Raw genomic sequence first — 24162 nt, 5'->3', positions numbered from 1 at the left:
AGTACAAATATGACTCTGTCATTGTCCATGTTGGTGTGAATGACCTGAGACATACCTCCCTGGACCACATGTAAAGAGACATGGAGGAGCTCTCCGATCTTGTAGCCCAGGCAGGTATGACCCTAGCCCTGAGTAGCATCCTGCCATCACCCAGAATGATACCACAGTACAAGGACAAAATTATTGACTTCAACAATTGGCTAAGCTTCTGGTGTCATTCTAAGGGGATCCAGTATCTGTGTGCCTGGGATGGCATGATCAACAGACCACGATGCTTTGCCAGAGATGGCCTGCACCTGTCGCACTTGGGATTCCGGATACTGGCTAAGGCTCTTGCCACCCCTATAGTGCCTTTTTTAGGCAAGGTTCAAATGACAAATTAACCACCATAACAGGTACAAGCAAGCAAAATCTGAGGGTAATGCTACTCAATGTTAGAAGTCTAAACCTCAAAATGCATTCACTCAAGGCATTCCTTAAAATGGAGAACAACGACATCTGTGCAGTGACAGAGACCTGGTTCAAGGCTCCAGAGAGCACCATTGCATTACCAGGCTATAATTCATACCACACCTTTGGGCCAACTAACCTGGACCGAAGCACTGAATGCAGAGATGTGTCCATATTCATTAAGGATATCCACACGTCCAGGCTAGTTGCTTAGCATAATGCATCCGAGATTATCAAAGTGCAACTAGCTCTGGGCAAGACCGCAATCCAAATTGTAACCTGCTACAGATTCCCTAGCATGCCCCAGGATTCCCACTCCTCATTTCTTTATACACTGGAAAATATTAGGGTACAACCCAATACCCTCATAATGGGTGATTTCAACTACCCCACCATTAACTGGGAAAACTCATGTACCAACTCTTTTGCTCAACGTTTTCTGGAATTCATAAATTCCAATGCCTTGGATCAACTTATCCACACCCTCACCAGGGGCAACAATATCCTAGACCTGGTCATTACCAACATGGGCGACCGGTGTTCACACCAGAGGTCAATTCCTTGTTGGTCAGATCTGACCACAAGCTAATCACCCTAGACATCCACATCCCACCCCCACCTCCCATTATGGAAACCATTGTAAAAAATTCTCCAAAGCTAAATTCATGCTTCTTAAGACAGAAGTGGCAAACTTCACGACACCCATGCAGACGGACAATAGAGGTTCGACTGCTGAATCCTACAGAAATGCAATTTATAAGCACTTACACGAGTGAGTGGATCATGCTATCCCTAACAGAACCAAAATGCTATCTTCCAAAAAAAAAAGAAGCCATCCGGATGGTCCCCTGCCATAAACAAACTCTACAACAGAAGAAAGAAACTATTGCAAAAATGAGTAAAATCCCATGATTGGAGGAACTCCCTGGTCAGCCTCAGTAAAAAGTTGAGATTCCTCATAAAATCCTCCAAAGCTAGTTACGAAAGCAAAATTGCCACCGAGTCTAAAGACAACCGCAAAGCATTTTATAGCTATGTCAAGAATCTCAGTGGCAACACTCGGATCTGCTCTGAGTTACAGCACAATGACAATAAATATACAGAACCAACTGATATTGCCAACATCCTGGCAGATAGGTTCAGTGCTAACTTCTCCCATCCCCTAAGGGCCCCATCTCTATACTGGAAGAATGCAAAGTTCCTGTAATCATGGCTGCACAGGTAAAAACCACACTCTCCAAAGCCAAGAACACAGCATCCACGGGACCTGACAACATCCCAGGCTGTGTTCTACATGAACTACAGAATGAACTGGCACTTCTCCTAAACACCATGTTCAGTCATAGCCTCACCTCAGGCTTTGTGCCCACTGAATGGCACACAGTGATGGTTATCCCACTCCACAAAGGGGGAGCCACCACAGACCCCGGGAACTACCGCCCCATTAGCTTAACGAGCCTGGTCTGCAAGGCCATGGAACGTATCATCATGGAACTTATAGACAAAGACATTGGTAATCTCCAAATTCTGAACCCCACCCAGTTCGGGTTTGTAAAAAGCAGATCATGTCTCCTAAACCTGATAGACTTCTTTGAAGCAGTCACCAAAGATGTAGACGAGGATAAGGTGGTTCACACAGCCTATCTAGATCTTGCCAAGGCTTTTGACAGCATCCCCCACTCTGGAATTATAGATAAACTCACTAAACCAGGTATAAATCCCTATGTCACAAGATGGGTTGCCAGCTGGCTCATTAACAGAACCCACACTGTGAAAGTAGAAGACTCTAAGTCCGACTTCATACCAGTGACAAGTGGAGTACCACAGGGTTCAGTCCTGGGTCCTCTCCTGTTTGGTTTCTACTTTTCTGAAGTACAGGCTAACACAGAAGGTCTTGGGCTAATGAAGTTCGCAGATGACTACAACCTAGGAGCCATAATCGAAACTCCTAATGATGTGGACATCCTACAAAAGGGACTCACTGAGACAGATGCCTGGTGTCAATGCAGTGTCTTCAAGCTCAATGCCAAAAAGTGGATTGTCATCCCCTTTGGTAAAAACTCTGTACCCGTGAGCTACCACATAGGTGGTAGTCTACTTAACACTGAAAGTGTGATGAGACCTTGGTACACAGGTGGACAGTAGTCTCTCCTTTGATAATCACATCGCCACAGTAGTCAGGAAATCCTTCTATGAAGCACACCTCATCACAAAAGGTTTCTCATCCAGGAAAAAAGAGGTTATTGTTCCCCCTCTACTCATCACTCATTAGACCCATTAATAGAGTACAATGTCCCTTTTGGTATGTACCTTACAAGACATCTACAACAACTGGAAAGGCCACAGAAATACCTCACAAAGAGGATTACCGGCCTCAAACAAATGCCCTATGCTGACCGTCTTAGAAAACTCGCCTACTCAGAGGCGATCTCTGCCTAACATGCAAAGCTATGTCAAACCCAGAGCTGTTGGACATGCTCCACTTAAAGAAATCCCAATCCCACCACGCTACACGCTTTAGTGACCTAAACCTTGTCACTACAATAAACAGAACATGCTGGAGGAATAGATTCCTGTGCCAGAGACTTCCCATACTGTGGAACAAAGTACCTATCTATATCAAACAAATCTCCTCATTAGCACTCTTCAAGAAAAATCTTGATGATTGGATGGGAAATAGGAAATTCACCCCAGGGATCACCTCTGGGGCTCTGCTTGACAGGAACACAGGAAAATAATTTTCTTGGGTGGAGAAAGCCAGGGTACCTTTTTGTCTAGGCTTACATAGGCCCTAGGGCCAGCAGCCTAGTACCTACCTATGAACCTAAGTCTCTGACATTCAGAAAAGATATTATGAGCTCCTGCAGACTGTCTACTTAAGCCATCTGCTGTTACTCCTGTTCTGGCTGCCTTTCTGGATAGTTTCTTGGCAGCATCTGGAGCCCCTGATTCTCAGCCCCCTGCACCTATGAAGCCATACAGATTCTATAAAGTGCCTGAAGAACACACATTTCTTTATAAATGACCTTCTGTTGACCCTTCTGTAGTGTCAGTCACCTCTGATTAGCTGTACAGTTATTGCTCTCTACCAAGCTGTTTCCTTCTGATAAGGATAGTAGGGCTATGGAAAGGCTGGGCAAAAAAGTTAACTCTTCTGCCACTTTACCCTTTCGGGCTATTGGCTACCACACTCCATTGACCAGGTATGTTTCAACCCTCTTTTCTCAGGTTTCTAACATGGTTTATGACCTACTTGACTCTGAGGGGATGGCTTTGTCCCTTTCCTGGCTTTGCTGTACTTCTCAAGTTACCTGCCACCCAGTCAGATGTAGCTCTGATGCAGCTGATTCCTCTTCCAAGGCTGCTGCCTTTGGTTCAGTTATGATATTTTGTTCTTGGCTTCCTCATCAGACTTTGCCTGATGACATTAAAGCCAAATCTATTGGATACTCCTCTGTAAAATAAAAATGTTTTTGGTTCTGCTGCAGTTAATCTTTACCCTCATCGTGGGAAACTTGAAAAGTCTTGCAGGGGCTGAAACATTTTTTTTTGCCTGTTTACAAATTTTTGGGGAATCTCCAAGTCTACTTTTGTTCGTAGGCAATTGGTACTTATGTAATATCACAACCACATTTCTAACCTCATCTAATTAATTATGCTTTCACGAAAAGACTTTAAAGGGGTGTGTAAATTCTTAATTACCATTGTATCGCTTTGCTTGTGAAACAGGAACCAAAACACAGAGAGACTAGAACCATGTGGTCTACAGAACTAACCAAAAAGCAGGGGAACTGCAATCCTCTATATGTTTTACTTCTATGTAATACTTTTGAAGTGAACTTCTTCTTGAAAGTCAAGCCTTTTGATCGTACTTTAGTCCTGTTAAAATTCCTGTTCCCAACACTTGCTGTAGTGGCTGTTGAACCCAAATGCTAATGTGTGAAGACTGAGTTGCGCACAAAGTGGTTGCGATAATATGATGCAAGTCACCATATTCCTCCCCACAAATACAGGCACAGCTTATTTTTTTTCCTGAAGTACAGCTAGTTATCGCTGTACCACTGCTGCTCATTTCAGTCTTACTAAATGTAAATGACAGAAACTGTTTGAAAGCAGCAAACACATTATCCACTGCACAATGTTAGAAATGTGGTTGCGATAATGTGCAAGTACCCAATCTTTCCCTCTTACTAAGGGGAAGAAGGGAGCTGGGCATGTGCTTCCTGCTAATGCTACTCAGACTTCTATCTCCGGAAACCTCCTTTCCAGGATAAGCTGGGTTCTGCTTGACAGTTTGCTTCCTCCTGCCATCACCGAGGTTACTTTTTCCCTAAATCTGCCCCTGTCTCTTCCAAATTGGCTTCAACTCACTCAGATTCTTGGGTTCTGTCTATTATTTGTTAGGGGTACTTCGTGGTTTGGAAGTTCCTTCCACCCTTTTAAGACATTGCTCAACCTCCTCTAGAATATTTCTCTCATTTCCCAGAGGTTCTTCGCATTCATTTTGCTCAGGGAACCATTCAAGCCATGCCTCTTGCCCAAGTAGAGAAGGGATTTTACTGCAGGACATTTCTGGTCCCATGAATGGAGGGTACATGGAAACCAATTTGGGAACTTTCCTGGTTGAAAACCTTTCTCAAGATTCCTTCCTTTCAGATGTTATCCCTGTAAACATTATTTCTTCTTCTTTTATCCCAGATCTTTCTGGTCTCTCTGGATCTCCGGGATTTAAACCTTCACATCCCCATCCATCATCTTTTCAGGAGATGTTTGTTTCTCCGTCTCTTCCTTGCATTTTCAGTTCTCTGCTTTGCCCTTTGGCCTTTCTACTTTTCCAAAGGTATTCTCCAAATGCCTTACTCCTGCCATTTTTTGATGGCTTGAGAAACTCGGATACTTCTCTAGCTAGATAATTTGCTAGATTTGCTTATTCAAGCTCTTTTCTCTAGTACTGTGCTTCAGGATATTGGGTGTACTACTTCCCTGTTACAGAGTCTGTGGTTCACCCTAAACTTCCAGAAATCAGTTCTGACACCTTCTCAGAATTATATTTCCTCTGCTGTAGATTTCAGACAGTCCCTGTGATGGCATCTCTACCTGCCTCTAAAGTTCTGTCTCTAAATGCTTTCCAACCCTTCTACATCTGGTGGCTTTCACGGACAGGGAATTTCTCAGGGTTCTCAGGTTCATAGCTTCCACTTTTCCCATGCTCCCCCTCACCATGCTGCATATCAGGAAGCTTCAGTGGTACCTCAACTCACTATGGCTTCAACATTGCCACCCCATGAATTTCCTTTCACATTTCCTTCCCTGTCTCAAGCTTGAGCTTCAGTGGTTAATTCATTAACTTACACTCAGCCCGGGGCTTCCTTTTCAACTTCCATTACCAACTCAGGAGCTCTTTAGAGATGCCTCAGTCAGGGGCTGGGGTGCTTACTGTCACCTCCTCAAGTTTCCCGGTCTCTGGCCCTCCTCATCAGAGGTCAGACTACATCGGTATAAAGGAGATGAGAGCTCTGCTTCTGGCTCTTCAGGCTTTTCATTCCCTGTTTCATCCTTGGCTCCTCAAAATTTTCACAGGCATCACCACAATGATGTAACATGTCAGCAAGCAAGGGGGCAGAAGGTCCTATCTTCTTTGCAGACTAGCTCTTCAGGTCTGCGAACTCACCATCTAGTATTGAGTAACTCTTCAGGCAGTTTACACTCCCTCAGAGCACCTCTAGTGGCAGACTCCTTGAGCAGGTCCAGAACACAAGCTCACGAATGGTTCATAGGTTGGTACTAGGCTATCGGCCCTAGGGTCTATACAAGCCTAGCCATAACGATTCCCTGGCTATTTCTTCCCACACTGTTTACTTCCCTGGACCCCTGTCTAGCAGGGCGACTGACGTGATCCCCTGGATGAATTTGCTTTCTCCCATCCAATCATCAAGGTTCCTTTTGAAGAGGGCCAAAGAGGTGCTCTATTTAACATATATGGGCAGTCTATTCCAGAGTCTGGGGAGTCTCTGGGTCAGGAACCTATCCCTCCAGCATGTTTTGTTTATTGTGATGACAAGGTTTAGATCCCTGGAGCATGTGGCTCTGAGGGATTGGGATTTCTTTACGTGTAGCATGTTCAACAGCTCTGTGTTTGACATGGCCTTGTATGTTAAACAAAGATTGCCTCGGAGTAGACGATATGCAGCAAGAGTATAGCTGGAGTTTTTAAGGCGGTCAGCATAGGGCATCTGCTTTAGGCCTATGATTCTTTTAGTGAGGTATTTCTGCGGCCTTTCCTGCTGTTGCAAATGTCTTGAGAGATACATACCAAATGGGGTGTTGTGTTTTATAATGGGTCTAATGAGGGATGAGTACAGTGGGACAATGACCTCCTTTTTTCTGGATGAAAAACCCTTAGTGATGAGATGTGCCACATAGAAGGATTTCCTGACTGTTGTGGCGATGTGGTTATTGAAGGTGAGACCACTGTCCACCTGTGTCCCTAAGTCTCTTACCACACTTTCGGTGTTTAGTGTACTGCCACCTATATGGTAATTCATGGGTACATGTTTTTTCCTAAAGGGGATAACTATACATTTCTTGGCATTGAGCTTGAGCCCATGGATCTTGCACTAAGCATCTGTTTCTGTAAGGCCCTTTTGTAGAGTATCCACATCATTTGGGGATTCAGTAATGGCTTCCAGTTTGCAGTCATCTGTGAACTTTGTTAGCCAGAGTCCCTTAGCTTTGGCTTGTACTTCAGAGAAGTAGATGCCAAACAAGAGCGGTCCCAGGACTGAACCCTGAGGTACTCCACTTGTCTGGAGCTGGATTTGGAGTCCGCTACTTTTACAGTGTGCGTTCTGTCAGTAAGCCAGTTGGCAACCCATCGAGTGATGTAGGGATTAATGCCCAGCTTAGTAAGTTTATCTATGATTCCAGAGTGGGGGATGGTGTCAAAGGCCTTGGAGAGGTCCAGATACGCTGTGTGGACTGCCTTACCCTCGTCCACGGCTCTGGAGACTGATTCAAAGAAGTCAATCAGGTTCAGTTTCACAGATAGTGTCCCTGAACATTGTACATTGGTGGGGTATTCCTCAGGTAGTTATTTTTGCCTCCCCTCTGATCAGATAACTTAGTCCCAATTCCTGAGGCTTGGAAATTGGAAACCCTGTATTTTCTGTGTAAGGGGGTGTTTCCGCATGCCTTCCCTCCCCTACCTCTGTTACCATGAGTCTTACCCAAGATCTAGCATGACTCTCCCAAAATCTTGCTGGTGACTCCCTTTTGGCTCAGAAACTACTGGTTCCATCTAGTTACCTACTGGGTGGATCTTCTCAAACAAGACAAGAGGTCACCCATCCATCCTCACTTGGCAACTCTTTAAATGGCACTGTGGGTGATAGGCTTTTGATCCCTTTGAGGCACTTTTTCTGAGGATTTGCCTTGGGTTCTGCAGGAGGCCAGGAAATCCGCTACCACTAAATCATGTATATCCAAATGGAAGATATTTTCTGCCTGGTGCGTTTCTCACCATCCGGATCTGCTATCTGTGGAGACTTCTCTGGTTCTCTTTATTTGTATGATCTGCTCCATGCTGAGATGGCATATTCTTCAGTCAAAGCTCACCTGTGAGCAATTTTTGTTTGTCTGCCCTTGACTCCTCCTCTGGCCTCTAGGTTTGAGGTCAAGCAGTTTCTTGAAAGGCATCCTTCATATCAGGCCTCCAAGAAAGCCTATTCATTTTTCCTAGGATCCAGTTTTGTACTTGAAAATTTGAATCGGGCTTTTTTTGAGCCTTTTTCTTCAGCTTCCTTACTACACTGTACTTGGAAAACTGTTGTTCTTCTGGCTCTCATCTCAGCCAAGACTGTGTCTGAACTTCATCCTCCTTTCTTAGTTTCCCACAGAGACAGGGTGTTTCTTAGTATGAAATCCTTCTTTTATACCCAAGGTGGTCTATGAGTCACCCCCTAATCAGTCTATTCATGGTCCTTCCTTTTTCTTATTCTCCACATTTTGCCATTGAAAAGGTTCTTCACACGTTGGATTTGTATAGACAGCTCAGATATTATTTGGATAAAACTAAAGTTATTCACAAATCTGAACAGCTTTTTGTTTCCTTTCATCTCAGAACTTTGGGTCTGGCTATTTCTACACAAACCATGTCCTCCTGGATTTGTAAGGCCGTGTCTTTTTGTTATTCTTTTCATGGAAAATCTATTTCCTCATCAGTCAAGACACAATCTACTAGGGCATCGGCCTCCTCTGGGGCTTCTTTCAAGAGTCTGGATAAGGATTCCCTTGAGGTTGCTACTTGGTCCCCTGTTCATACTTTCAATAAGTATTACACGTTGTATGTTATTTCCAGGGCCAGGGCAGGCTTTGCCAGGGCTATCCTGCATGAGTTTGTAAAGGGCTCTTCTGTACCTTCCTCTTGCACTCCTGTACTCTCCTTTAGTTTAAAGAACATTTCAGTAGTGATTATGGAAGGACATAGTACTATCTTACCATAACAGCAGATGTCCTCTTCACTGTTGCAGTATTCTTTCCCTTCCTACTACCCCCTCTGTTCTAACTCCAGCCTTGTCCTTGTCTTGCCCTTCTGACCAAGGGGCTCATCTCCTTCTTCCTTTTTCTCCTTCTGGGTGCACATGTTGTCTTTGTCCCAGTGGGCATTCTGCTTTTGGGGCATTTTCAGTTCTGTGTGTGTGCATTTGTATGCTACCTTTATGCCTTACTCCTTGTGTGGGGAGCATACACATGACGTACGATCCTGTAAGAACTAAGATTTTGGTATACTATCCAGATGTTGGGCTTTCCTTGGCAGGAGATTCTTTATGTAAAGAATACTGCAGCAGTGAAGAGAATTTCATCTACTGTTGTGGCTAGATTTTACACAACTGAATTTTCTTATTGGATGCTGAGAGGAAATCACTGCACAACTGTTGCAGTGTTTGCATTTACTGATTTTCACATTGTAGAATTAAGCTTTTGTATTTGGCAGCCCTACTTAACCTATTGGGCCTAATTCCAAAAGACTAAGTCTCCGTGTAAGTAACTTAATTCAATGTAAGGTCTATATAAACAGACCTACACAAGTCTTTTGGAATCTGCCCCATTGTGTATGATGGCGTCACTTTCCTCTACTGTTGTGACTCTGGATATGGCCTAGCCACCATGGTTCCTCCTAACGTCTGTATAATGACTAGATACAGGTCTGCCTAGAGGAGTAAGCCCACATTTTTCCTTGCAGCAGAAAACTTCTTTCTTCTAGGAATTTGGCCTCTTTGCTCACCATAATTCTTGAAAACCAGTTTAATCATCAGAGACTGACAGGAGTCAATAGAAGAAGTCAATTTGGCATGGAGACAGACAGTGTGGGGCTTACCTTATCCTTTTTTTTTTTTTTTTTAAGATTCAGCTTCACCTCCCTCTGAACACACAGCTCTTACATTACATTAATTATTGATGTAGACTAAGGGTCATCTGTGTACTTGAGTCTCCACTCTCACTCCTCCAGACAGTATTATGGTGGCTTCACATTTCTCCCTTCCAGCCACACTGATGTGCTTACTTCGGTTTATAGTTTCTGGGTTCACAGGTAAATACTGGGCTACCAGTCTGCAGACTTTTATAAGCCTAGCCAATAACTAGAGGTCCGTATCAAACCCTTTACCTTGTATCTGTGAAGTAAAGACCTTAACCATTAAGACAAACCCTCTTCTTAATCCTGCCACCAGTTTTACCGTCAGCTCCTCTGTCTCTGTTTCCTGGGAGCTTAAGTTTGTTCTTTCTGTCATACAAGGTAAATATATGGACATAATTAGTATTGTGGTATGATAATGTGTAGCAAGTTCTTATCTGTATTACTTGTTTCCCAGGAACATGCTGTTAATTTGGAAAAATACATTGCAGAAGAGTTTGTAAAACTGCACCAGTTTCTCCATGACAAGGAAAAAAAACTCATTTATCAACTTAACATCAAGGCAGAAATTCTGAAAGAGCTAGAAGAAAATCTTGAATGCATTAAGACTGGTGTTATAGAAATCCTCCCAGCAGTGCCTGATACTAACTTGGAAATCAAAAAAGAAGTAGACATTCTGGAAGAGAGAGATGATGACACAGACTATCTGACAACCACTGAGGAATCAGTGTCAGGTGACACCTCAGAACATGGAAAACACAAAGCTAATGGAGTTCTATCAGTAAGTCCACTTTTAATTTTTGTTATTGCACGTCTTTCATTTTGGAAAGTGAAATCTTGTGTTTGCAGCTGATTTAAGAATTATTTCAGATAATAACTTCCCAGCAGTCTAAATTATGTAAAGTAATGTGCTTATTTTGTAATTACTTTTGTTTTTGTTTTTAAATGTTTTTTCTGTTCATTTGCCAGAAACTGATCCATGGCTTTACATCAAGTCAAACTTTGTCAACTCCCAACATATAGAAATAAAGATTATGAGAACTGTGGTGCTAGGAGGAAAACAAATTCATTTCCTAACATGTCAAAACAAACTCTTTGCATAAAAAAGCTGTACTATCAGATCTCTGGATGTCAGCTTAAGATGTCAACTTCCTTGTCTGCACACTTCATTGAGCTTTTTCTTAAAATTATTTATACATTTGATGGATTTTGAGGGGAGGACTGTTTAATATAAAGCCATCTCCCATCAAAAATTTGATGCATAAATTAAGCTGTCTCTGATTTTTATATACACAATTTCTGACCGGTGGTTGAAAATAGTTTAGCAAAGCAGTTCTAGACAAATACTATTCCTTTACCTATTTCAGGACTCTTTATCAAGGGTTTGCTGCAAGGTATCATCTGATAAAAGGAAATACAAGGCAACTGGCTCTAGTGACCATTTCTACCTGCCAGTACCTACCCTCAAACTGAACCTCCTTTGTCAAGGAGTGCCAGACCAGTCAGGCCTGGGCTAAATTTGTAAATCCCTGCCCCAACATCCAGTTACTGGTTTAAGGCAGATAATATATTACACTGCTTAATTTGCAGGGGAAGTCAATTCCAGAGGTGAGAAAGGTGTTGTGTAAATATTGTTTTATTTACTTGGTGGAGATTTAGATCCCTTGTGGACTATTCCATTCATGGAGATTCAAAAGATCAAGGAGCACCAAGTCCCTAATGTTTTGAAAGACAAGGCATAAGTCTCCCCCTCAGAAGTCTGTAAGATGCTGAATAAAGGGACAGTACTTCCAGTCTTTTCTGGTAGCTTAGCGTTACTAAACAGGTGATCTCCTTAGTTAGGAGCCTCTGGGGTCTTGTTAGTTGTTAGATAAGTGTAGTAGGTACATTTCAGAGAGGACATTGTACTCAATAATTGGCATAATCAATGTTGAATATAATGGGACAGTGACCTGTTTTGATCTGGAAGGTATTTCTGTGTCGATTAGCTGTGCTAAGTAGAAGTGCTTGCTGACTTCTGTTATATTAAAAGAGAAGGAATTATTAACCAAAGTACCAAGACCTCTAATTACATTCTCATTTTAAAGTGGGGTATAGATGTCATATGCTGGAAGGAGGGATAATTTATCAAACAGAATGATATTACATTTGTTAGAATTTAATTTAAGCCCATTACTAGTACATCAGTGTTCTTGTTACACAGCTTTGCTTATCAAATGGCCACCTGACAGTGACTCACTTTGAAGTCTTCTACAAACCTGGTTAGCCAGAGGTCTTGGCTGATAGTCTGGAAATCAGAAAAGTAAATGCTAAATGAAAGAAGTCCCAACACGGAACACCATTGGTTACCGTCATGCTCTTTGAAGCACCTGCTACCTGCAATGTATGGATTCTTTCCTTCGGCCACTTTGCTATCCATCTTAATACATAGGGGCCTTTTTATAATGCATTGCGCATACTATCTGTGCCAGTATAGTGCCAAAGGCCTTGGCCATGTCAAGGTATGCTGTGTGTACAGCATGGCTGCTGTCAGTAGCTTGTGTTGCTCTTTCAAAGAAGTTAACCAGTTTCATTAGAAAGTATCTACCCTTGACAAAGCCAAACTTCTGCAATTCTAGCCTGATGAGATTTTTAATGCTGTAGTTAATCAGGTTAGTTACAATATGCTCCATGGCTTTGCATATGAGACTCGTCGGGCTGATGGGCCTGTAATTCCCAGGATCAGTGATGTGGCCACCGTTGTGAAGTCACATCATCACTACTGTGCACCGAATGTCAGTACCTAAACTCAGGTTAAGTAGTTTGAGTTGCTCCACAAGTACTTGCATGGCACTGTTTATTAAGCAGCAATGTATATTATCAAGTATCATGCGGGGGAAGTATGTTTTAGACTTTGAGAGTACCTTTAGTACATGAACCTTGGTGGTGGTGCTGATGGGGGGGGGGGTGAGGGATTCAGGGATAAGTAGATTTTGACTCATCATTTCCAGAGTTTGACTCATCATTTCCAGAGTGAAGATGGGGAATGAATTTGTTAGCTAGCATATTTACAATGTCTACTGGGTCAGAGTTGGTGGTGCCATCTTGAATAAGTTCTAAGCAATGTTCGGTATTATTTCTTTCATAACACAACTAAAGAAAGATTATTTGCTGTCCTTAATTTCATGTGCTAACAAAAGTTCATGGACTGACTTAGTAGTCCTAAGATGTTTTTTATAAGTTTTAGTCAATTTTCTAATGTCATCCTTGATTTGAGGGTCCTTAGATCTGATATATATTTTAGAGAGTTTTTTTTTTCTTTTATTGCAAAGTTTATGCTAGTGGACCACCGGGGTAGTTTCATTTTAAACTTTGCAATATATTTAGATCTGACACATACTGTTAATTGTGTACATTTATCTAAGTGGGCATTGAACTCTTTGTGTAACTCCCTGCTGCGGAGAAGTCTGACATTAAGCTAGAATAAATGGATCTTGAAACATCATCATAGAATTTGGTAAAATTTGTACATTTTTAATCATTGAATTCTGAGGTATTGATATTGTCAAGTCTAAAACAAACTTTGATTCCAAATTGGCCACATCTACTAGAGACAATCATAAGGCCTGCTTCACATATGTCTGCAACCTCAAAGGAAGCAGATGTTCAGAACTGGTGGTCAAAGACACCACATATACAAATGCCATAGATATAGCAAACTTGCTGGCTGACAGATTCAGAGAAAATACTTTTGTGTCCTCCCCATCAGTAAATCAGGACATCCTAAGTGAACTTGGACAGGAACTTGCAGCACCATTAGGCACCCTATTCAACCAAAGCCTGAGTACTGGCTTTGTCCCAGCTGAGTGGTGGACAGCCATTGTCATCCCTTTACACAAAAGTGAAGCGTCCACCGATCCAGGAAATTATAGACCCATCTGCCTAACTAGCCTGATCTGCAAGGCTATGGAACAGATTATCATGGACCTCATTAACAAGGACATTGGCAGCCTCCAAAATTTGATCCCATACAGTTTGGCTTCGTCAAGGGGAGGTCATGTCTGCTAAATTTGGTCAACTTCTTTGAGACAGTCACCAAAGCCAAGGACGAGGGGAAGACGATGCACACCACCTACCTTGACCTGCCCAAAGTTTTTGACACTATTACCCACTTGGACATAATAGATAAACTCTCTCAACTAGGCATCAATCCATATGTTATCCGATGGGTAGCAAACCGGCTCACTGATAGAAACCACATAGTCAAAATAGGGGAAGCAACCTCAAGCAGTAGACCAGTAACAAATGGCATACCCCAGAGTTCGGTCTTGTGGCCGCTGTTATTTGGGATATACTTTTCTGAGTTGCAGGCCAAAAACATTGGCTATGGGTGACAAAGTTTACAGATGACTGCTGTCATCAATCTCCCTAGTGGTGTGGACATCCTTCAAGAGGGTCTCACTCAGACAAATGACTGGTGCCAGACACATGGCCTCAGGGTGAATACCAAAAAATGCATCATCATCATCCCCTTTGGGGAGAGTGACATCACCACAAATTATCACATTAATAACAACGTCCTAAGCACTCAATCAGTCATGAGGGATTTGGGCACCCAGGTTGATAGCCTGACTTTTGACCACCATGCTCCTTCCATTGTACGGAAAGCCCTCTACATGGCCCACCTCATAAGTACAGGCATCTCATCCCAGGGACAAGGAGGTCATATCATCCCTGTATTCTTCCCTTGTAAGGCCCATTATTGAGTACAATGCTCCTTTCAGCATGTACCTCACAAAGCACATGCAACAGCTGGAGAGACTACAGAGGTTTCTCACCAGGAGAATCCAGGGCTTCAAACATCTACCATCCACAGATAGGCTAAAAGTCCTACCCCTCTACTCAGTTTCATACCGACTCCTCAGAGGTAACCTCTGTCTGGCATACAAGGTGCTCACGGACCCCCACCTTGATGGGACTGCTGCATATCTGTGAGTCAAGCTCCACTCCAGTAACCCACACGCGTGACCTCAGCCTGGTCTGTGAAATCAACAAGACTTGTTGATGGGACAGATTTGTGTTCCAGAGACTCCCCCATCTATGGAATAGATGCACACCCTACATCAAGCACAGCATCTCTTTACACTTTTAAGTGCAACCTGGGTAACTGGATGGGAAACAGAAAATATACCCCTAGGATTCCACCCATGTCCTTGCTGGACGGGGGCATCGGGTGTTGATTTGTCTAAACATGGGCTAAAATCTTGGCTAGGCTTATAAGGGCCTCAGGGGCAGTAGCCTAGCAACCTCCTATAATCATTAAGGTGACTAGTTTATAAACAGGCTTTAACCAGGGAAGGAGGTACCAGGAGAGTAGTGCATGAAAAAAGCTATATTTGTAAGGACCAAGTCAAGATAATTAGGCCCTCTAGTGGGATTCATAATCTGTTCCAAGGAGCTTTTGTGTATGAAGCAAAGAACTTTTGGATGTATCCTACATTTGAGGTATAGGTTCATGGGTAGTTTAAAGTCTCTGAATGTAATTGTTTTCTTTATAGGTAGTTCATTGTTTACATTTAAGAACCTTACATGATTACCAGGAGACATAGAGGGAGTACTGTAATAGGCTATAACGTGATAGCAGTATTTGTGGGTCCCTGGGAATCTATCTAGAGGTGATGTGGTCCCTAACAAATATGGAGATGCCATCACAGTTGCCACTGAGTCTGAACATATAGTAGATTCAAAACCTAGCTATGCACAAAGTGCTTTCGTAACATTTAAAACAGGTTTCAGTAATTGCTCAAACATGGAGGTGCTTCAAATGCAGGAGGGCCTCAGTGTTGGGCAATTTGTTGTTAAAACTTCTGGCATCAAGCAGAGCCACCTTAATGTGATCATGTTTTGTATTTGATATGTTAGTTATGTTGGCATGTCCATCACCTGAACTTTACCTAAAAAGGCACTATGGATGCAGCAAAGCCTTAGCCAGTATGTTGAATGCTTGGAAGAAGAGCTGCAAGCTGTCCATGGCAGAGCATGTAGGACTGTCTAGCATCTCATCTCATGTTGACACATATTGGATCTGGTACCAAATATTTAGCCAGTTGTTGATGTTACCTATATTGTGTTTATTATCTTGTCTTTATTGTCTAAGTCATTATTCTTGAGAAGGAGGAAGGAAGGATTCCTCTCAGGATCAGAATCTTCCCTGCATTTGTGATTTGAATGGAGTGTTCTGACATGCCTCTCTGCATATCCCTCAGAGTTTTGCATGCCAAGTCATTCACTCCCACCTAGTCATATTTGCCAGGTGAAAGTACCTTAAAGTCTCTTGAGGTGTCAGAGATCTTGGCATCTGAAAGACAATTCTCCATCACCCTGTCTTTGTCCAGAGTGGACAGTTGGTATGCGTCATTGTAGAGTCATCAATTACTAAAATATTTTTATTTATAGAGTAGTCTGGTGTACTGGATCTGAAATTATTTAAATCCCAGTGACTCTTTGTTGGAGGTATGCCAGAAGGTGATGTGGTGTTAAATTTTCACTGAGATCTAGTCTTCATGGATCTAGGAGGCTTTGGCAATAACCTTTTTACAGCCACAGTGTTAAGACTTTTTACAGTGGGTTAATGTAGACTGTTTTGGAATGTGTGATACCCATTATCTGTTTACTTTTGTGGGAGTGAGGCCTACATGTTAGTTAAATGCTTGCGTCTCTCAGAAACATAATATCTTAGTATATACTAAGTAAAGCTCATTATCTGTGAGCAGCAAGCAGTTACCATACCGTTTAAGGATACCTAGTACTGTGAGACTCGCAACAGAAGGAAAACCAGCTGTTTGACCTTCTGTAATAGTCCAGTGGTTTGCAGAATTTGTTTGAAATACACTAAGTATTGTATTCAGTTAAATGAGATGGTTACTAGACTTTACTGTGGAGAAAGCAACTTGTTGTGCTAAGTAAGCCGAGAAGTAGACAACATAACCTATAAATACCAAATTTACCACTTCCTTCAGAAGGAAATCAGTTTTAGTGTGTGACTTTTAATGAAAGTTTGCTATCAAAATGTTAAGTAATGGTCAAAGAGATAGCATGTAAAAATTACTCTATCTAAAGAATTTTCCCACTGAACAGCTGACAACAGTTGCAGTGTGTACCATCATTCTACCAAAAACAAGCACTGTCAACCTAAAAGTGCAAACTATTACTATACATCTGTTTGAAATGAAATGCTATGAACACTGATAATGAAATCCTCTCTCCTGCTATTTCCAGTCCAGTTATAACAAAAAGGCAGACCAACATCTGTTGGCCTGCACATACTGTTGCTTTAGAGAACCACTATGATGTACCACTTCTTTATTGGAGTTCCCTTCCAGAGAATTGCTTAATCTGAAAATAAGTGATGCCTATCTAATCCAGTCTAATAATCATGGGAAAACATGTTGAGGGAGGTGTGCTTAACCCAGTAGCAAAATTTTCATGTCATCCAGAGGTGGGAATCCAGGTCTAGGTGCATCCACAGTGTCTTCCTTCCTTTTAACCCCAAAGTATTTGTGTTACAGGGCAGAACAGTATCCTGTTTGCATGTTGGTTATTTGGTTATGAACAGTGCTAGCAAAGATCAAATGATTGTTATTTTAACCTAGAGAAGGAGTTTTGATGTTTATCAAGTAATATGAAATGCGTGATTGTCATCAAAGGAACTTGATTGTTTTCTCCAAGCTGTCAGAGCATCATAAAATGTATATCTTAGATGTGGTAGTCCGTTTTAGATTTGTAAGTATTCCTTTTCTGAGAGAAAAGGTGTGGTGAAAGTATGCCTTTATACATTTTGATACTTGGTTGGAGCAGGCCCATGTTTATATTTGTGTAACCAGTGCCTTTTGGTGGTCTCATGTGAGTTAAGGAATTTGATGAAGTGCATGTTTGAAAAAGATGGGTTTTACCTATAAGAACTGCTTTAATAGTACAGCAGAAGAGGGTTCAATTTTATTTTCAAATAATGACAAGTTTTAAACTTACAAGACCCTACTTAATGCAGATCTGTGCAGAAACATTTCCTGAGATTGCCAGTTAGACTGAAAGGCTAGGCTGTTGTCTGTCTGGACATCTTCAGAGTTCCATGATCTCCCTAACTTGCCTTATCCTTTCTGGGCTTATGCCTACTCTTGATCAAGATCTTACTGTCATTTCTGACAGATTTCATACCATGAGGGGATGTATTTTTTTTTCTTGAATATTCCTGTGTTTGAAATGTCTACATCTGCATACAGATTAGCTTGTGATTCCTCCTTAGTAAGAGTGATGCTTGTTTAAGGATGGAAGTTCAGGAAAATTAGCACTGCTTTGTCAGCAGCACATAATTTCCTCTTGTTCACCTTGGGAGTTGTACATTGTATGTAAAATCCACTGCAACATTTTGGCTGTTGAAACAACCTTGTAAATGGAAGCTGGAGCATAAAAGTGAGCAACATCTTAAGTGGGCTAACTTAATTAAAAATGGCAGGAATAGTTCTTTCTATGAGCTAACTTTATTAAAATGGCATTAATAGTTCTTTCCATCAGAGTATTAAGTTGTACCGGTCACTATGCAAGGGTGCCAGGAAGAAACTTAGCAGTATCCTCTTCATTGTCATTAGTAGTGTGCCCAGATATTTGGGTCAGTTAAACCTTATTGTTGATAATTTTGTTCTCTAATACAGGCCTCATTGAGCAGGAAGATGCCCAGTATCTCAACTGATGTCATAGCAGAGTGTTGTAGAACCAAGCATGACTAGTGCCAAACAATGCATTTATCTTCAAACCACCTGGGTGTACATATATGGTTGTGGTCAGTGAGGATTTTCTCTTAGCTGTACCACTTAAGTCTTCACTGTTAATGTATAGAACGTGGAAGAGAGTGGGCATCCTTAATAGGTTCTCTGCTTTAGTTAAAACAGGGAGGACATAAAACCGTGCATGCATACTTTAGCTGTGAGGACGTACATAATAATTTACATATATTGGCAAAGGGCCCTTCGATGCATATTTGTTTATCATCAGTCGGGTAAATTGCAGGTAATTGTAGAGAAGTATTTGTAAAGATCCAGAAGCATAGTAATGTGGTATTTGTTGTGAGTTATCCAGTTGTGTAGGACTCGCATACCATCATGTAAAGTCCAGTACATATGACAATGTTTCAGAGATCATGCTTGTACAGGACATACAGTTATAGGTATGCGACCCACAAACTTTTTCACTGTGCTTTGGCAGAATTTTGATGTTGTTTGGAAGAAAGGAAAAGAAGCTATAGATTAGAGTTTTGCAGCGTGTTTGCCCCACTCGTTGAAATAAAATTGTCTTGGGTACTTGCACTATTAATAGTTCATTGTAAGTTAAAGTGTGTACCAACTTTGCAAAAACTGGAATACAACCATCTTAAATGCTGTACCTCATGTAATGTCCCATGCTACATCACTGTCATTAGCCACATGTAATATCCTGTGATATTCCATTATTGTCAGTCACATGGACTATCCCATGACATTCCATTGTCATCAGTCACGTATATCATGTGGTACACCATTATCAGCAGTCGCATCTTATATCCATGATACTCCATTAGCATCAGTCATGTAATGTCCTGTGATTCTGTTTTATCGTTCATTTGTAATATCATGTGCTGCTCCATTATCGTCACAGTGTAGTCCATTATAATCAGTGACCTGAACTATCCTGTGTTACTTCAATATCATCAGTTATATACATTATGCCATGATACTCCATTGTCTCCTATCTCGTGGAATATCCTGTGATACTCAATTACCTTCAATCACATATAATATCCTATTTACTCCATTATCATCAGCCATGTGTAATGTCCTGTGATACTCCGTTACTATCCGGTACATGTAATACCCTGCAATATGCCATTATCATAGGTCACATTTAATATCCTGTGATATTCCATTAACATCGGTAATGCAAACTAATGGCCCTTTTGGATAGGGGAAATGTAATTACCCCAGAAAGTACTAGTTTATCCCACCTTTCCATGTTGGAAATTCAGTGCACATGTAAATAGCTGCATAGATGCATCTGTCCCCCTCCAAAGAAAATACAGTACAAAATGTAAGAATAAACCTAAGTGGTACAAACCAGATATAAACAGGTAGTATAATAAAAGAAAAAAGTTCATTGCATAAAAAAGTAACACTCATAATGCTAAAAAGACTCCCGCTAACAGGGGACTCTGGACACTAATGAAATCAACAAAAGCCATGCATGAGGTAAATATACCTACCCAGGTGAAGGATAACCGCAAAGCTTCCTCTAACAGTGTTCAAAACCTCAGAAACAATTCCCAGCACTGCAGAAAGCTATCTTTAAATGACATCACATACTGAGGCTCAGATGGCATGGCCAATATACAGGTGGACACATTTAGCTCAAACTTAACTCCCTGTCCTCTCCTATGTTCTATGTCCCATACTGACATCTACAACCCTCCCAAAAATGCTCCAAGAACAAGTCCTCAAGGTACTGTCTAAGGCCATGAGCCCATTTCACTGGGGCCAGATAAACACACTGGACTGACTGTATAGTCCTATAGGTTCATAGGTAAATATTAAGTTAACTGCCCTTAAGGGATATTTTAAGCCTAGCCAGCAATCCCAGGCCAGAATCAAAACCTGCACCTTGTGTCTCTGAGGTGGCGGCCTTAGCCATTATGCCAAACTCATTTCCCCAGGTGCATGCCTGACTGGAGGGGGGGTAATTGTAACAGCTTTCTGCACTAACTTGTTCACAGGAATGAGCATGGCAGTAGATTTTTATGAGTAACATGACCTCCTCTTCTCTGCAGTTACAAAGAGGGACAACATTTTTTGTGAGATCCCCTAATGGGGTTATCAGTATAAGCCTTCAAAGAGACTTTGTGCCAGAAGAATGGAGAGCAGCAACTGCCATCCCCTTGCACAGAGGTGTGTTGTAGATATACTCAGGTAATTATAGCCCCATAAACCTGACCAACCTCATCTGTAATGCTGTGGAACGGATTATTATTGAATTAATAAATAAAGACGTCAAACCAAACCAGTTCAGGTCCACCAAAAGCAGATCTTGCCTAATTAACCTGGTCAGTTTCTTTGAGAATAAGATGTTTTGGTTTAGCATGCATTTTCTGAAGGATATAAAGTCTGAAACTCAAATGACTGTAATTATTTAGCAAATTCAGTCCTCAACACTGTGCTAGAAAACCACAAATTTTTTGAGGAACAGAACAAAAATATAAGTTACAAATCTGGACATTTTGTTAAATTCTACACAGTTGTGAGGTATGCCTGTAGGTCTTCAAGCCAACTAATTCATGACATGATAGTCTGTTTGGTTTGTACTTGAGGAGCTAGCTTTATGCTAGTACACATGAATAAACAAAATGTGGTCCTGTTTATATCTGGAGAGAAAAGGAGGTCACATTCATTCATAAAAATCTACTGGCATGCTTTTTCCTGCTTCTGGTTTTGTTTCTTACATTTGCAGAGTATTTGTGCAATGTCTGTAATGGTAATTGTACAGTAAATGAACATGAACATTTCATAATGTGCATGCTGATTGGTCAAGCTAATCAGCAAGCTCATTGTAAATTGAACGTTCCCCCACAGGAGGTGGTTCAGTAAGTTCACTTTCTCCGTGACACTACCGATCAATTTAAGAAGTTAAAAATTACATCCATCCACATCCCTTTTTCCCATTTCTGCACATGGGGTCAGGGTGTCACTTCAACAGTGGCAATCATCTAGAGCCAAGGTTTACACTGCCGCATGGCTAGTTGTGCCTGTGTGGTTCATCCACACCACATACTCACGCAGTCACATCTATGGCCAAGAACACAGGGAGGACATGGAGACTCCACACACAAGGCATCCCAGCCAAGAATCAAACTAGGGAACCTCTTGCTGTGAGGAGGCAGCACTATCCAATGCGTGATTGTTCTCTCAGTAGTACACTGTTCCATAGTGCCTAACAATTCAATGCATTAAAAAAAAGCTACCAGATAACCAGAGAACAAGCTAGAGGTCAATAAGAATTCCTAAATGATAAGGAAGGTGCCCAGTTCATCACAGGAACAACATGTAATATATGATAAAAAAAAAATCAGTTAAGCAATTTCATTCTTTGTAAATGAACTGTGGACTTTCTCAAAAATGCTATTTAATGTGTTTTCACACATTTAGACTTGCCTACGACTACATGACAATTCACCCCACAATAATAAAGTTTGTAATGTCTGACATAATTTTAAAAATAAGACTCCATTCAAATTAGCCAAATGCACCATAAAAATTAATATTGTATAAACACTGTAAATAGTTATGCTTGATTTTTACATAAGGCACTACTGAAGTGTGTGAAAATTCATTAAGTGATTCCAAGGTTCACTTACAAAGGACGAAAATGCTTAACTGCTTTTTTATTGTGTATTAAGTGTTGCTCTTGTGAAGAATTGGAGGTCTTCTGTTTCACATAAAAACAAACAAACAAAAAAGCTCACAATTTCATTGCCAGGTGTACACCTACAACTAGCTGCTTGGCATATCCCGCAACCTAATAAAAAATGGTAGATATATAGATTAATAAATAAAGCCTCTTGCCTCCCAAAACATTTTTCTTTAAGTGACTATATTCCTCAATCATATGTCAGGAAACCATGCAAATATCCTAAGCACACATTTACAGAGCATATGCAGTTCATATGTTGGCTATCCCAGACTACCAGAAGCAGATGGAAGAGTATAGAATTATTTTTATGCAATACATTTATAAATAATAATAATTAAGGCTTTTTTCTTAAATAATTTCACTGTATAATGGCAACACTCGACAGGGTGCGAGTAGCACAGGATTGCTGGCTTTGTTTAATCACTCAAGCTTCACCCTCTTAATCAGATTGTGCCTTCTGTGGGTAAATCCTGCATTACCCACACCATGTAGTGGGTTTGTTTATTCTTTGTTGATCAGGTTATTCCCACGGGGCTAGTACCCTGTTTTCGGGGGAGACCCAATGTGGTGTTTACACTGCTAACCTCCTCTGCTCTTCTTAGTAAGTGCGTTAGGGTCTTTTGTATCTACCTGAAACCCGCAGGCTCTAGCAGAAGCAAATGTAAGTTTAACTGTTAGTAACCCTTGATCTAGACAGACTATTACTCTTAGAATATATTTTAGGCCACAGTTTTGTCTGAGCCTTGCTGCATTGTAATTCTGCATGTCTCCAGTCTTACCCTGCTGCATACTGCCGAGTCCTGCACAAATGCAGGTAACATTTGGTACTGACAGGTGATTGTTTTTGATTTATCCCTCCCACAGCTGTTGTTCATGCTGTAACCCAGCTGTTCTCATATCCCCCTTTGTCCTTTGGACCCCATCCATTTTTCCCTCACCATTGGCCATTAAATTCATTTGTGGTATTGTTCCATAATGATTTTATTAATTCCACCAGTTGGTTTCTCCACCACCACAGGGTGGATATTTTGTTCCTGCTACATCTCAACTGCCATCTTGGACCATTTCTTGTAGATTTAATAAGTAATCCTCCATGGTTTGTCATCCTCTGATTACTCTGCAGCTGTCTTCTAGTAGCTTCTACAACTTTCGTGCAGTCCCATGCCTTCTCCATCTTATTCCTGCTCCTACCTTTTCATTCCTACTCAGCTATGATCCCAATTTTTCTTTCCATGTTTTAAGGCTTCCCTGATTGCTTACTGTTTTCCTATTCCCTAAATTAGATCACCAAGTCTTTTTCTAAGCATAGGTCTTTAACTGGAACTCTGTGCCTTCCTACTGTGGACCTTAATGGGTGTAGAGGGGAGAGAGAGAGAGATAGCAGCAAAGGACATTTTTCAACCCAGAAATGAAGGCATTGTTACTTGCATAATTGTGGAAAGGAAATTTGTACTTGTTAATGAGTGATTAGTTTTACTGTTTTAAGTACAGTTCTGGTAACAAATGCCAGTGCTACCCTGCTGAAAAAATAACACAATTTACATTGAATGCATTACAAGGAAGTAGCATATTTTACACCGACTGCAGTAAAAGAAAAGATGAACTGCACCGTGTGTCTTTTACAGGCTCCAGAATCCTTTGAGGATGTTGCTGTTACTTTCTCAGCAGAGGAGATGAAGATGTTAACAAAACAAGACAAGGAGCTTCATAAGGAAGTGATGTTAGAGAACTATGAAACCTTAGTTTCAGCAGGTAGGTCTTGTCCCATCTTAAGGAGTGGTCTTTGTTCTGAGAGTTATGAGTACCTTATTAAAATGCTATGCCAAGATGCCTTG

At 41.3% G+C, this 24162-nt stretch overlaps 1 protein-coding gene across 1 annotated transcript in view; it reads left to right on the top strand.

Annotated features, from left to right (window-relative positions):
• The window catches only part of LOC122813919 (zinc finger protein 773-like), a 109335-nt gene that overhangs the window by 52445 nt on the left and 32728 nt on the right, over positions 1-24162 (top strand). Inside the window, exons 3-4 of the mRNA XM_044086463.1 lie at positions 10320-10643; positions 23953-24079. Of these exons, the coding sequence (XP_043942398.1) occupies positions 10320-10643; positions 23953-24079 (451 nt within the window). The remainder of the gene's footprint in view (positions 1-10319; positions 10644-23952; positions 24080-24162) is intronic.

Source organism: Protopterus annectens, chromosome 10.part0, assembly GCF_019279795.1.
Source record: "Protopterus annectens isolate FY-2018-M chromosome 10.part0, PAN1.0, whole genome shotgun sequence".
NCBI lineage: Eukaryota > Metazoa > Chordata > Ceratodontiformes > Protopteridae > Protopterus > Protopterus annectens.
This window is presented reverse-complemented; position numbering and strand designations above follow the sequence as displayed.